Source organism: Thalassophryne amazonica, chromosome 10 (genome assembly GCF_902500255.1).
Source record: "Thalassophryne amazonica chromosome 10, fThaAma1.1, whole genome shotgun sequence".
NCBI classification, from domain to species: domain Eukaryota; kingdom Metazoa; phylum Chordata; class Actinopteri; order Batrachoidiformes; family Batrachoididae; genus Thalassophryne; species Thalassophryne amazonica.
Genome location: NC_047112.1, coordinates 74504937 through 74521099, shown reverse-complemented (window position 1 = coordinate 74521099; position 16163 = coordinate 74504937). Strand labels below are relative to the sequence as shown.

Below are 16163 nucleotides of genomic sequence, written 5' to 3'. Positions count from 1 at the left end.
ACAGAGATACCATGACGAGATCCTGAGGCCCATTGTTGTGCCATCCAAGAACATCACTCATGTTGCAGAAGGATAATGCACGGCCCCATGTTGCAAGGATCTGTACACAATTCTTGGAAGCTGAAAATTTCCCAGTTCTTGCATGGCCGGCATACTCACCGGACACGTCACCCATTGAGCATGTTTGGGATGCTCTGGACCGGCGTATACGACAGCGTGTACCAGTTCCTGCCAATATCCAGCAACTTCGCACAGCCATTGAAGAGGAGTGGACCAACATTCCACAGGCCACAATTGACAACCTGATCAACTCTATGCGAAGGAGATGTGTTGCACTGCATGAGGCAAATGGTGGTCACACCAGATACTGACTGGTATCCCCCCCAATAAAACAAAACTGCACCTTTCAGAGTGGCCTTTTATTGTGGACAGTCTAAGGCACACCTGTGCACTAATCATGGTGTCTAATCAGCATCTTGGTATGGCACACCTGTGAGGTGGGATGGATTATCTCAGCAAAGGAGAAGTGCTCACTATCACAGATTTAGACTGGTTTGTGAACAATATTTGAGGGAAATGGTGATATTGTGTATGTGGAAAAAGTTTTAGATCTTTGAGTTCATCTCATACAAAATGGGAGCAAAACCAAAAGTGTTGCGTTTATATTTTTGTTGAGTGTAAGTAAACTGAACAGATGATCACAAGTATGTAAAGTAAAGGTTTGAAAACTCAGCTCATTATTTGTAAGTAATTTGTAAATGATTTGCTGTCTCACACAGTCCAAACAAGTGTTGTTCCAAGTCTTCTGAAGGTTATAGGCCCTCTTTCTATTCAAGAACAGCATTTCTCAGTTTGAGAACATTATTATTAAAGTCATTTGTTCTCACAGACAAAGACAGTTTTTCTAATTCAGAGCATCCTCTTATTCTTCTTTTATGGTGATTGTAATTCATCTTAATGTGTTTCTGCCACCTTCTGTTCCGGAGTGTGAATTGCAGTACCTTATTCAGTATAAAGGAGCAGCTTGTTGTGTAGACTATGCAGTCTTGTGGGCATAGACAATAATGCAGTATGTTTTCCACGACTAAGTCACTTTGGAATATAAGTTACAGGACCTCCCATAGTAGTAAAACAATGGGAGCAACTCATTGTCCAGATTTTACAACAGAGGCTTTAGTTTTAGATGTTTTGGGGATCATCTTTTCACAGAGGCCAAAACCAAAATTAATCAAGGCAATATTCATTTAGAACACAAACACCATCACAGACTAACTGGCTATATAATGTTATTGGACAGGGCAAGTTAACAACACTCAATAAACTACTGCTACTTGTTGTCACTGGACACATACAAATGTCATTCGAAGTTTCCAGAAGCACGGAGAGGATCTCTGTAAAGATAAATAGCATCATGTTTACTTTTTAACATGAGCGATAATACAGTTAGTGACTTACCTTAGTTGAGCTGTCCTCTGCTGTCGCTGCTCTCCAGAAGTTTAAGTGGTTGCCATCCAGGACTTACGGTGGTTCTGTGGTGTTGTGGATGTGGCAATGCAGAAAACTAGCGCATGCTCCCAGACTTGACTTTATTATGTGAGTTAATGTGTTTTTCCCTTTTGTTCTTAAACTCTGATTCTTCATTCAGCTACCCAACTTTCACAGAGGAAAACATCTGAACTGAGGCCTCTATCATCCATGCCAAAACATGAAGTTGTTTCATGAGGTTAAATATTATGGAATCAGATGTGAGTGTCAGACGTTCACCCTGCCCATGTTGGTGTCAGCAAAGAACACTCACATTGCAGACCATAACTGTGTAACCAACTCTGACCTGTCTGTGACCTCTGCTGTCTGTCTCACTCTCTCATGGCTCATTTCTCTTCATGTGGTGTGACGCTGATAATGATTTTTGCAGTTTTGTTTTTTTCACGTGATGTGTCTGTGTTTTGTGTTGTAAGTGCCACCTGTGGAGGGTGCTATTAACTCTGTGGGACACACACACACACACAAACACACACAAACATACACACACACACACACTCTGTGTTTGGATCACCGCTCGTTCCGTGTAGATGGAGATGACGTCAAGTGGTCAGTGTGATTACTTTCCAGAAGGAAGCCAGAAAGCAATCTGTGTGATCTGAGAGAGCTTCAGTTAAAGAAGAGTTTCTGTATTTAATTAATCACTTGATGTTCGACAAATTTGTTCAAAGAAAAATGTTAGAATTACTCTCCACCCTGGAAACATTTGTTCTATAAATATAAATGAAATTTTCTTTTTGTTTAATTGGGAATAATGCAAACAAGATCAAGTTTTTACACGATTCAAACGGTGACACATTCACAACTGTGCAAAAGTTTTAAGGACCTTAGTTTTTCTGTATGAATGTGGTTTTGATGGTGCCCCCCCATTAGCATGTCCGTAAGGGCCCCTTCACACACAGTGCAAATACAGTGGGGAAAATAAGTATTCCCTGTCAGTTTTGCAGGTTTTCCCTCCTGCAAAGAATGGAGAGGTCTGTAATTTTTATCGTAGGTACACTTCAACTGTGAGAGACAGAATCTAAAAAAAAAAAAAAAAAAAATCCAGAAAATCACATTGTATGATTTTTAAAAAATGAATTTGCATTTTATTGCATGAAATAAGTATTTGATCCTCTAGAAAAACAAAGTGTAACAATTGGTACAGAAACATTGTCTGCCATTACAGAGGTCAGATGTTTCCTGTAGTTTTTCACCAGGTTTGCACACACTGCAGCAGGGATTTTGGTCCACTCCTCCATACAGATCTTCTCCAGATCTTTCAGGTTTGGAGTTTCAGCTCCCTCCAAAGATTTTCTATTGAGTTCAGGTCTGGAGACTGGCCAGGCCACTCCAGGACCTTGAAATGCTTCTTACGAAGCCCCTCCTTAGTTGCCCTGGCTGTGTGTTTGGGGTCATTGTCATGCTGGAAGACCCAGCCATAACCCATCTTCAATGCTCTTACTGAAGGAAGGAGGTTGTTTGCCAAAATCTCACAATACATGACCCCATCCATCCTCCCTTCAATACGTTGCAGTCGTCCTGTCCCCTTGGCAGAAGAGCACCCCCAGAGTGTGATGTTTCCACCGCCATGCTTCACGGTTGGGATGGTTTTCTTGGGGTTGTTCTCATCCTCTAAACATGGTAAGTGGAGCTGATTCCAAAAAGCTCTATTCTGGTCTCATCTGATCACATGACCTTCTCCCATGCCTCCTCTGGATCATCCACATGGTCACTGGTGAACTTCAAATGGACCTGGACATGTGCTGGGTTGAGCAGGGGGACCTTGCTGCAGGATTTTAAACCACGACAGCATCATGTGTTACTAATGTAATCTTTGTGACTGTGGTCCCAGCTCTCTTCAGGTCATTGACCAGGTCCTCCTGTGTAGTTCTGAGCTTTCTCAGAATCATCCTTACCCCACAAAGTGAGATCTTGCATGGAATCCCAGACTGAGGGAGACTGACAGTCATCTTGTGTTTCTTCCACTTTCTAATAAATAATCATAACAGTTGTTGTCTTCTACCAAGCTGCTTGCCTGTTGTCCTGTAGTCCATCCCAGCCTTGTGCAGGTCTACAGATTTGTCCTTGGTGTCCTCAGACAGTTCTTTGGTCTTGGCTATGGTGGACAGGTTGGAGTGTGATTGATTGTGTGAACAGGTTTCTTTTATTATACAGGTAACAAGTTCAAACAGGTGCAATTAATACAGGTAAACTGTGCAGAATAAGAGGGCTTCTTAAAGAAAAATTAACAAGTCTGTGAGAGCCGGAATTCTTGCTGGTTGTTCATGCAATAAAATGCAAATTAATTATTTAAAAATCATACAATGTGATTTTCTGGATTTTCTTTTTAGATTCTGTCTCTCACAGTTGAAGTGTATCTACGATAAAAATTACAGACCTCTCCATTCTTTGAAGGTGGGAAAACCTGCAAAACTGACAGGGGATCGAATACTTATTTTCCCACTGTAACTCAACGCTTTTAATTCCTGTTAATTACATCATATTTTAATGTTAATATACTGTCTTAATGTATTTGGCTCACAATATGCTAAACTGTTATGAAAGTGTAACACAAAGGTCAGTTTTTCAAGTTACATGTTTTTATTGCAAACTAGTTTGAAATTGTAGTACACATATATTTCTTTCATAAACCACAAAGCTCAAGATAACTGATTAACTATTAACTTTAAAAACTTTAACTTTAATAAGAGTATGGACCCTTGCGGATGTTATTTTTGACGGACAATTCTCGGGTTGTTTTCAACTTGTTATAATTTCTTAATACACGTATCTTTTATACAAATTGACAATGTATATCGGAGAATACATATTTCAAAGTAGAATGCCCATCTAAGTGTAAATGTTAGCTATAGTTTATGCGTCTTTTAACCATCTATATCTCCCACTTGGTTTTGACAGATACAGTAACATCCGCAAGGGTCATTTTTAATTTAATTTTTTTGTACTTAAAATTGACTCAAGGGCCTTTTATTTACTTTTAATTTTTCATTTCATGGGTTTTCTATTGATTAACGCACAATGCAATTGCCTTGAGGTTGGTTTGAAAAAAATATGACCTGGTTGAAAATGTGAGGTCCAATCGTGTTAGAATTGATGAAAAAAAGTGGATTTTCCAAACTTCTTTTCAGTTTTTCTTTATTTTATGAGCAACGAAATACACTCAAATTATGCATACTATATATACATTAGTTACATTAGTGTTAACAGTAACAAACATTTCTATTCAACAATCCATATTTAATAAACACATTCATGAAGTATACCTCAGGTGTAATATAACGGTTTAGCATATTGTGAGCCATTTATAAATTGTATAATTTAGGTTCTTCTTATCAACTACAAACCATTCTGAGAATAATCTGAAGCAAAGATTTATCTTTGAGACTCGGTACCGTCATGGTTAACGTGCGGTTCCTGTGGAACCACAGTCCTGCCAGACTCTGGCTGTCTGGATTTCTACTCTTCAGTTTCTTGTTTATGAAGGAAGTATTCACAATACAACTACAACTTGTGCTCGCTGTAATAAACAGCAGGTCAAAAGTACACACATGTATCATCTTCTCTCCATCAAGCCAGCACTGGCCAAAATAGTCTTGATATTAGGTAACCTTTTCTCTACATTTGTTTTCTTCTCTCCTCCTTTGTTCTCTGTTATTTTTCTGGATTGCCTCATCTCACACAGGAATACGAGCCCACCATCTACCACCCGACACGCTCTTCTCACAGTCTACACCAGGACTTTACAGTTCAGTGCGAAAAGATGGACATCCCTTTCCTGTCTTATCTCCCCACCGAGGTCAGCAGCACACCTTATGGTTTTGAGATGAAAACATGCCAGAGGTGATAGTTCATGCAATTATTTACCACAAAAAACATATCTGATCTGAACTTTAGGTTTTGCAATCTATGATCACCCATTCTGAATACTCCTGATGGATAAACATTGGGCTCAAATTTTAATCTTGGCTTCAATTTTCCTCAAAACCAAACCACTTCACACTTGGATGACCTTAAGTTTTTTTCCTTGTTTGATCAAAATTGGATCGAAACTCTTCCGAGTTATTTTGTTCACACCTGGACAAACACATAGGATTGAAAACAGCACCCCCCTTGTGCCCTATAACACATGACTTTAATAATGCTGCTCAGCTTCTTTGTCATTTTTGGTATGTTAGTTGTACAAAACATCTGAATAAATCCGGCCAATTAGGTGTTTGTTTTTTCTGAATATGCTGTTTTAAGTTGACTCTGCATCGGGTACACTAATTGGCTCTTATCACTTTTACTGTGAATGTTTCAGATTCCTTTTATTTAAAGATATCACAAACAATATACATTGAAAATTTAACATAAAATGATACAAGAATGTGTTAATCATGACACAATTATAAGGTTTGAGGAAAAAAACTGACTTAATTGGGAGCTCTATCACTCATAGTACAAAGATGAAGACGAATCAGGCAGAGTGTAGAAAAACAAAACAAAGCAGAATTTGTGCCACATCTGGGAGGGAATAAGAACTGCAGAGGACAGCACACCCAGACTGTGCTCCGACCCGCCCCAACTGCTTTGTGCACATGCTGTGCACATGAGCCTCTGAACGCAGTACATATGTATGTGGAATACAGTAAGTGTACCTGGACAGCTGCGAAATTGCAGAAAGAACAATACGAATATACTTACAAGCCGTACGATTGCGATTCAGCAGAATATAATCCAGCAGCACTTGAAGTGCACTCTTGGTGCGTTCAGGCACATTCGAGACATTCAGCCACTGTTTCATATGGCGGAAACATGACAAATGTCTCCCCGAACACAATCACAATGTCACAAATGCTGTTTTCACACCGTTCGATTGTTTAGAATGCAGTCAGATTGCACTTTAACTGCCGTTCGATAGTGATTCCATCTCGACTGCGCCACGATTGTTTTGAACGTGTGCAAAACATTCGAGGTGGCCGCAGGACTGTGGCTGACTGTTTAGACTGCTCTAAGAATGCTGTCTGACATTTTCGATTGTACCTCAACACTTCCCGAATGTGGGCTGAAGCTTCATTTGGACGCGATTCGAGTTCATTCAACCTCGAGTGTGATGGTGGTTACTTGGGGGTATTTGCTTCCACCAATCTGTTGGCAGGATTTCTTTGATGCAGCCAATTCTATGTGAGCAGAGCACCCAGATGTTTGATTACTAATAATACTTAATCTAAAACAAAAGTGAACTTGGCTTTTAAGTGAATCTGACACCACAGTTAGCGCTGAATATGTGGTGCTAGGGAACAGTGTACATGGACTGCCAGATGGGGCTTTTGGTTCATATAGTTGTAAAAGAGGAACACAGGAAGCTACACCGCTGGTTCTCCCTGGGAATCCTATACCAGGGTACTGAAAGGTCTGTGAAACCTCAGGTTCCAGAACAGTGCAGCTAATGACAAGGTCACAGGCCAACAACCCTTTATTCTAGCAAGATCAAGAGTTGGACCCTCCAATCTACATTTGGAGAAGGTGTATGAGTGTGCCCCTTGGGAGGCACTTTGTGGGAGCTTCGGCGATATTCTTGCATACTTGAGAATCTATCTTGCTTGAAAGAACAAAAATCCTAACTTAATGATGTTCACTCATTCTCCGAGAGTTGACGTCTTTGGAGAAACTAAGTCTTATTTTGATGAAGAATCCTTAACTGATGTTTGTTATGTGCAGGTGCAGCTTATCAATGATGCCTACAACCTAGTGATAGATGCCTTGCTGGGACCAGAGGCCGACCTGACCAACATTAGGGAGCCCTACTCGGGTATTCTCGTCACCCTAAAGCAAATCAAGATCCCCATTGCCAGTGTGGATGTGCCCTCAGGTGAGTGTCCATATCAGGCTTTGAAATATGATAAATGGGCCTCCAGGCGGCTCCCAGGAGCTTTGGCTCATGGGCATGATTTTCCATTCTGGAGGCACACATGGAGGATAAATCTTGCACTACAGTCAGCACAGAGTGAGCTCATCACCTACCTAATGCGCCGCTTGTTGAGCGTGAGTTCAACAAACCACTATCACAAAAACACAATGCTTTTCTCTTTTTCTTCTCTCAGGATGGGACACAGAAGAAGCCACTGGGGATGGGATAAACCCTGCAGTTCTCATCTCACTTTCGGCACCAAAGAAGTGTGCCATGAGTTTCTCCGGGAAGCATTTCTTGGCAGGACGCTTCCTGCCCTATGACATCCAGAAAAAATATGAGCTTAACCTTCCAGAATACTCTGGCACAGACTGTCTCATAGAATTGTAACACCTGGGAAACATAAGAGCCAGCGGGGGCCACTCCTCATTTTACAAATGTATGTTTGATCGATTCCCTTTTGTATTTTATAGATTGTTACTGTGATTCAGTGTGAACTATTTCTCAACTGTGTAGGTTAAACCTTAGACAAATTAGCTATGAAGCTACAGTGAAAGATATTGTGTAAAAACTGTGGTTTGACTTGTGTCTTTGTAGGCAACGGCATGAGGAGTCTTTGTGTCAGTCCTATAATGCGTAGCATTACTCTGCCAAATTCAGTTTTTACCCCCCATATTCAGTAAAGACAGAGAAAATTTTCTATGATGACTTATGACTTTTTTTGTGAATGAAAATTTTGGGGGTATTTATATTAATATTTTTAACTTTGTGTTGTTGAGAAGAGTTGACGGAGGTTGGGAAGTCCTCACTTTGTGTCATGTGTTAGTTTTGTCAACCTGCACCATTGCTTTTACAACCCCAATTCCAATGAAGTTGGGACATTGTGTAAAATGTAAATAAGTACAGAATACAATGATTTGAAAATCCTCTTCAACCTATATTCAATTGAATACACCACAAATACAAGATATTTAATGTTCAAACTGATAGACTTTGTTGTTTTTGTGCAAATATTTGCTCATTTTGAAATAGATGCCTGCAACACATTTCAAAAAAGTTGGGACAGCACAACAATAGACTGAGAAAGTTGATGAATGCTCAAAGAACATCTAATTGGAAACAGGTGAGTGTCATGATTGGGTATAAAAGGAGCATCCCCAAAAGGCTCAGCCGTTCAGAAGCAAAGATGGGATGAGGATCACCACTTTGTAAACAACAGCCTGAAAAAATAGTACAACAGTTTAAGAACAATGTTTCTCAATGTTCAATTGCAAGGAATTGAGGGATTCCATCATCTACAGTCCATAATATAATCAGAAGATTCAGAGAATCTGGAGAACTTTCTACACGTAAGCGGCAAGGCCGAAAACCAACATTGAATGCCCATGACCTTCAATCCCTCAGGCGGCACTGTATTAAAAACGAACATCATTGTGTAAAGGATTTTACTGCATGGGCTCAGGAACACTACAGCAAACCATGGTCAGTTAACACAGTTCGTCGCTACATCTACAAGTACAAGTTAAAACCCTACCATGCAAAGCGAAAGCCATCCATCAACAACATCCAGAAACACCATCACTTTCTCTGGGCCCAAGATCATTTGAAATGGACAGAAACAAAGTGGAAAAGTGTGCTGTCATCTGATGAGTCCACGTTTCAAATTGTTTTTGGAAATCATGGATGTTGTGTCCTCCGGACAAAAGAGCAAAAAGACCATCAAGAATGTTACCAACACAAAGTTCAAAAGCCAGCATCTGTGACGGTATGGGGGTGTGTTAGTGCCCATGTAATGGGGAACTTACACATCTGTGATGGCACCATCAATGCTGAAAGGTACATCCAGGTTTTGGAGCAACACATGCTGTCATTCAAGCAACGTCTTTTTCAGGGATGTCCCTGTTTATTTCGGCAAGACAATGCCAAGCCACATTGTGGACGTGTTACAACAGCGTGGCTTCGTAGTTAAAGAGTGCAGGTACTAGATTGGCCTGACTGCAGTCCAGACCTGTTGCCCACTGAAAATATGAAGCGCAAAATACAACAATGGAGATCTCGGACTGTTATAGTTAGGGTTAGGTGTAGGGTTAGTAATCGTAAGATAAAAAACCCTTCACGAAAATGTGACTCATTTCATGAGGAAGTGCATGAAAAAAACTCCAGTTCAATTTCAATTCAACTTCAATTCATTTTCATTTATATATCACTAAATCACAACAGAGTTGCCTCAAGGCGCTTCACACAAGTAAGGTCTAACCTTACTAATATCCACAACAGCAGTGGTAAGGAAAAACTCCCTCTGAGGAAGAAACCTCAAGCAGACCAGACTCAAGGGGTGACCCTCTGCTTGGGCCATGCTACAGACACAAATTACAGAACAAATTACAGAAATTACAAAATGAATATACAAGAAATGCTGTTGGTGCACAGGACAGGGGGGTTGCCAGCACAAATACCGCACCCATCTCTGGATGGAGCTGCACCTTAAACAGAAAGAAAAAAAAAAACAGAATCAGGCATCAGAAAGACAAGAAATAAAGCATAATTTGCCAGCATTAATCAACAAGTAAAACAGAAGAAATACTAAGGTGATCACCGGCCGCTAGCCCTAAGCTTCACTAAAAGACCTAGAATTTAGGTAAAGTTGAGGCTGCGGCACGCTCCATTTCCTAATAAAATTAATTAAAAGAGTAAAAAGCACAGAACTATACTATGCCAGTATGATAGCCATACGAAAGAGAAAATAAGTGCGTCTTAAGTCTCCACAGAATCTGACTGTTTTATTGATGCGGAGAGATCATTCCACAGAACAGGGGCACAATAAGAGAAAGCTCTATGACCCGCAGACTTCTTATTCACCCTAGGGCCACAAAGTAGTCCTGCACCCTGAGAACGCAAAGCCCGGGCTGGTACGTAAGGTTTAATTAGGTCAGCTAGGTAGGGAGGTGCCAGTCCATGAACAATTTTATAGACTAGTAGCAGAACCTTAAAATCTGATCTCACTGGGACAGGAAACCAATGAAGGGATGCCAAAATGGGTGTAATGTGGTCAAACTTTCTGCTTCGTGTCAAAAGTCTGGCTGCAGCATTTTGAACCAGTTGGAGAGCCTTAATGCTGGACTGCGGAAAACCAGAAAATAGAACATTGCAGTAGTCCAATCTAGAAGAGATAAACACATGGATCAAGGTCTCAGTCAGCCATAGACAGGATGGGACAAATCTTTGCTATATTTTGCAGGTGGAAGAAAGCAGTCCTTGTAATATTTCTAATGTGAAGGTCAAAGGACAATGAAGGATCAAAAATTACCCCAAGGTTCCTCACTTTGTCAGTGTGATGTATGACACACAAGCCTAGGCTAAGTGTTAACTGGTCAGATTGATGCCAATTTCTCACTGGACCAAGAACCATCATTTCCGTCTTATCAGAGTTTAAAAGTAGGACGTTTCTACACATCCAACTTCTCACTGATACAAGGCAATCTTCTAAGGATTTTATGTGAATGAGATCGGCATGTATAACTGAGTATCATCAGCATAGCAGAGAAAAGTAATCCCAAAAACCCTGCAATATGTGCCCAAGGGGTGCTATATGAAGGAAGAAAAGCAGGGGGCCTAAGACGGACCCCTGTGAAACCCCAATTTTCATGTCACTAAAGTTAGAGGTAGTGTTACTGTACAAAACACAGTGAGAACGACTGGTCAAGTACCATGTCAACCATGCAAGGGCACTCCCAGTAATCCCAAAGTGATTTTCCAGCCTATCAAGTAGAATATGATGATCCACTGTATCAAATGCAGCACTGAGATCTAACAGCACCAGAACCGTAGTGGTGAACTACAGAACTCCTGAGACTAAGTTGTCTTACACCTTTTCATTTCTTTTCAGTTATGTTTGAAGTTAGTTAGCTTTATATTGTACTAGCTTTATATTCAGATAGTTGTTTATTAAGCTTTTTTCTAGCTTAGTTAGAAAAATTAAGGCAGAAAATATGAAACAATAACTAAGCTTTTGCTAGCTTAGTTAGTGTTTCAGTTAAACTTATATTCATTTGGTGGCCTCCACAATGGTGGAGCATTTGCTACACATACCTTCCATCAAAATGGTCATGGGTTTGGTTCTACCAATGCTCGGTTCATTTCAGCGAAGAGTTTGCATGTTTCCTTTGAGTCTGCATGAGTTTCCATGAGAAACTCCCAACTTCTTCCCAAAGTAGCTTCGTAAGCCATGGCAGCCATATTTGAAATCGGATTGGAACATCTTGAATAAGCACTGGTGCCTCATGGATAGGAACATGCACACCAAGTTTCAGCTTCATTGGTCCAGCGGTTTTGGAGAAGAAGGTGTTTACACATGCTGATGGATGGGCCACTTACTGGTGGCCAGTGATATCGTGTTGTAATACAACATCATCACATTCTTTTAGCTGTTGTCACGTATCCCTGCTTGTATGATGCAATGTCTGAAAGGTTACATCAAAATACCTGACTTTATTTATCTTGGAGATGAAAAAAGTGATCAGTTTCCCCACCAACAGACTGAACTCAATTTGTTCTGTTTAAAGACTGTCAATAACAATTGGTAGACCACCTAGCTGTGCTATGTGCACATCGCATGCGATTGGGGCGTAGACGAGCACACACTGCAACTTGTGTTTATAGGTTCCTGACTGGATTTGATTTTTTAATGAAAGCCATAAACAGTTGTGATGAGGCAATAATCAGCTGGTCCTTTAGCTCAGGCCTGTCGGCTTCGATGAGAATGACTGAGTGGGGTTGCTGTGCTGTTTGTGGATGAGGTAATGTATATTTATACCAAACACAGGAGCTTCTCCTGAATCCTACTGCCCAGTGTGAGCACACGTGTGAGTGGGAGTAAAAAGTCAGTCAAATGGAATGCTGATCCATTTTGTGCTCAGCAGTATTAAATCTGTCAGGAGAAACCTGATGAGGGTTATGAAATATGTCTAAGCACTCAGTCGTCATGTCTTTCATGCCTTTCCAATTCCAGCCATGAAACAATGACTTGTCACCACTCTGTAATTTTTTTTCATAAGACGGCTTGAATAATGAGCACTGGACTCGTAAGTGAGACCCACATTAGAACAACAACCACTGACAGCAAGTTGGTATAATGTCCAGTGAAAGGTAGACTTACAGGGAGGAGAAGATGATTCAAAAGTTTTAATGGAAGCTTTAACAGCATAGCAGTACAAGCAGTGAGCTCAGGGCAATGCTCACTTTGTAAGGTATGTGTTGGAAAGTGTAAAGCTGGTCATACACTACACTATGATAGTGCAGTAGCAATGTAATGAAGAAGCACACAGCAGAACACCGCAGGGAAGGAGCTCTGCATAGGTTGGTCCACCTGCGGTCGCTGCAGAGATCCCTAGTGAGAAATAAACATGTAATGAAGCCACATTTTATTGAGCACTCAAAATGTTACTGTGTGTGCAAGCGACAATGTCACATCACAAGAATCTATGCTGTGCCAAGATGAGTGTGCACAGAGAACTGATGTATAAAATAACACAGTGGGTAAGAGATGCTATTTTTGGGTGTTTATTTGGATAATAATAAACATGGAAATACATTTATTGAGCCAGAATAATTTTTTTATGCTTAGAAAGAAAGGTGCATGTCAGCCTGCACCTGCCAAAACTATTTAAGTATTTATGTCGGTGTGCATTAATTAATCAAACCGTGGGAATAATTTGTATGCCGTGCAAACACAATAGCACTTATTCAATCATTATTTTGCTCTCTAAACTGTTAAACTCCATGGGTGTGTCCTGGACACCATGTGACCTGGCAGAGGATGTTCAATATCGATCCATATAAGGTGCAAATTTTTTTCTTTCTTTCAGCTGCTTTCCTTCATGTTTCAACAGAAAGGTCTCCACCTTGCACATATTCATTATGGCCGTCTGATGGCTCTCTGTTTATAATAATGTATAGTGCATCTGGAAAGTATTCACAGTAGTTCACTTTTTCCAAAATGGAGTGAATTCATTTTTTTCCATCAGAATTCTACTCACAACACCCCATAATAACAACATGAGAAAGTCTTTTTTTATTTTTTTTTTAAATTTGTTAAAAATAAGAAACTAAGAAATCACATGTATACTAAACTTTGTTGATGCACCTTTGGCACCAATTGCAGCCTCAGGTCTTCTTGAATATGATGCCATAAGCTTGGTGGACCTGTCTGTGGGCAGTTTTGTCCATTCCTCTTTGCAACACCTTGCAAGCTCCATCAGGTTGGATGGGGAGCGTCAGTGCACAGCCATTTTCAGATCTCTCCAGAGATGTTCAATCGGATTCAGGGCTGGACTCTGGCTGGACCACTCAAGGACATTCACAGAGTTGTCCTGAAGCCACTCCTTTGATATCTTGGCTGTGTACTTAGGGTCATTGTCCTGCTGAAAGATGAACTGTCATCCCAGTCTGAGGTTAAGAGCGCTCTGGAACACGTTTTCCTCCAGGATGTGTCTGTACATTGCTGCATTCATCTTTCCCTCAATCCTGACTAGTCTCCCAGTTCCTGCTGCTGAAAAACATCCCCACAGCATGATGCTGCCACCACCTTGCTCCACTGTAGAGATGGTGCCTGTTTTCCACCAAACATGACACCTGGCATTCACACCAAAGAGTTAAATCTTTATGTCATCAGACCAGAGAATTTTATTTCTCATGGTTTAAAAGTCCTTCAGCTGCCTTTTGGTTGCATGGTGTGTAGAATTTTAAGGGGAAAAAAAAAAGAATTTCATCCACTTTGGAATAAGACTGTAACATAACAAAATGTGGAAAAAGTGAAGGGCTGTGAATACTTTCTGGACGAACCGTATGTAACACCATCCAATGCCCGTTATGATGTGATACAGGAAATAACATAGTGCTGCGGTCTGATCTCACCAAAATACAAGTTTTTATTGCAGATGTGACACGTGATCATTCACTTTTGTAATGCAGACTTGTACATACAATATGGCGTGTGTTCTACGATCCTGGAATAATGTGCATTCATAACACACCATCATGACATGTACGACCAGCTTAAGTTTTAGTACTTTACATCTCACTGTCAAGGTGGAACAAAATGTCCAAGGTAAAAATTTTAAAGGTCAAAGTCCTGTTAGAAGTGGCTTTTCATAAGCTAAAATATCATACAAAATATAGATCAAAAGGCTTTTCAATTTTAAATATAAATGTCCACAAAATCCAGATCAGGATCAAAGTTTGTCAGGCAATAATGTGTGCCATTCTGCACCTCACTTTCAAATATGAGAGTAATCGGGGCACGTTTGTTTAAGATATATTCTATGTATAAAGCAAGAAGCCTTTGTGTGAGTGTAAGTATGTGGCTTGCATATATCTCTATTTGTCAGATCGGCCTCAGCTTTCGGATATGGCCTGTGCATAGCATGATGATGTGCATCCTTTATTATGAAAATATTGGGAATTAATTTTCAAAACCATTATTGTGAAACCTTTATTTTGATTAACATTGCAACATTCGTACTTCCAAGATGGTGTGGCTCTCTGATGTCACTGGTAGCAAAGTTAAACAACATCAAATAGTTTATGTTTAATGCCAGCATCCCAGCAACTACTTTTACTGTGAAATGCATGCTGCCAGTGTTCCTTGTGACTAAGTTTAACTTGATAACATTGAGGAGACATTAGCTAAAATCTGTTTACATTTCCTGTGACAGACTGGCGTCCTGTCCTGGGTGTACCCTGTCTCACGCTCTATGACTGCTGGGATAGGCTCCAGCCCCCCACGACCCTTTGGACTGAGCGGTTGAAGATGTGTGTGTGTGTGTGTGTGTTTACATTTCCCACTATTTGCACGACATTTCAGCAAGTACATAAGCTGAATAAAATCTGATATTTGCTGTGAGTTCAAGTTTAAATAAACTGTGTTCTGGAGGTGGGGTACTGAGGATTTGCTGTTTCAAATATTCTAAATGTTCTGTTTAATGTTCTTGGGGATATTATTAGCAGCTGTTGAATCCGTGTCAAATGAAGAATTGGACAAGATCTTGTGTTTTTTTTTTGTGCTGGATTGAAGAAGGCGATGTGTTTAGCCACACACCACTAAAAGCTCCTCAACACAGCAACTCTTGCTGTCGCTGAAGTCATTGGCACGTCAGCGCATCCTGCTGGGCAGAGTGAACTGTTGGATCCTGCTACCCTCCACTTTCTGCTCTGAGAAGAAACACCTGCCTAATTTTTAGTAAAATTTCAAATGACATGGATCCATTGAGGTGTCACATAACACAAATAATGAATGTTTTCCCATTTGTGCAATGGAAAGAATATTTTCAATCACTGACAGTTGGACTGTATCATTGCATGAGCTGTACTGTCACAGTGCAACAAAAGGTGCAACTGACACCTTATTGAATAGTATGTTCCTTCTTTCAACTCATGCATATTCTTAACATTGCAAGAATACAAAACCAGCTCACATATGGCTGTTTTCAACTGTTATTGAGCACAAGGCAAATGTTGAACATTCAGTGGAAGCTCACAGTAAAAGGACCACCAGTAGGTAAATCATCCCTATAGAAGTATAATATCACCATCAATATGTGTTGTAAGTAACTATAAAATAATAATAAAAAAATACATTGATAACTATACCGCATTTCTAAGGTTTTAACTCATTCAGTGCTCATCTAGAGGTGTCCCATCAATTCCCATGTATTTCCTTTTTAGAAATTTG

The 16163-nt window shown here is 40.3% G+C and overlaps 1 protein-coding gene across 1 annotated transcript in view; it reads left to right on the top strand.

Moving 5' to 3' along the window:
- The window catches only part of yjefn3 (YjeF N-terminal domain containing 3), a 185330-nt gene extending 177494 nt beyond the window's left edge, over nucleotides 1-7836 (top strand). The window contains exons 4-6 of the mRNA XM_034180282.1: nucleotides 5228-5341; nucleotides 7246-7396; nucleotides 7629-7836. Coding sequence (XP_034036173.1) covers nucleotides 5228-5341; nucleotides 7246-7396; nucleotides 7629-7825 — 462 coding nt within the window. The 3' untranslated portion in view covers nucleotides 7826-7836. The remainder of the gene's footprint in view (nucleotides 1-5227; nucleotides 5342-7245; nucleotides 7397-7628) is intronic.
- The last annotated feature ends 8327 nt before the right edge of the window (nucleotides 7837-16163 follow it).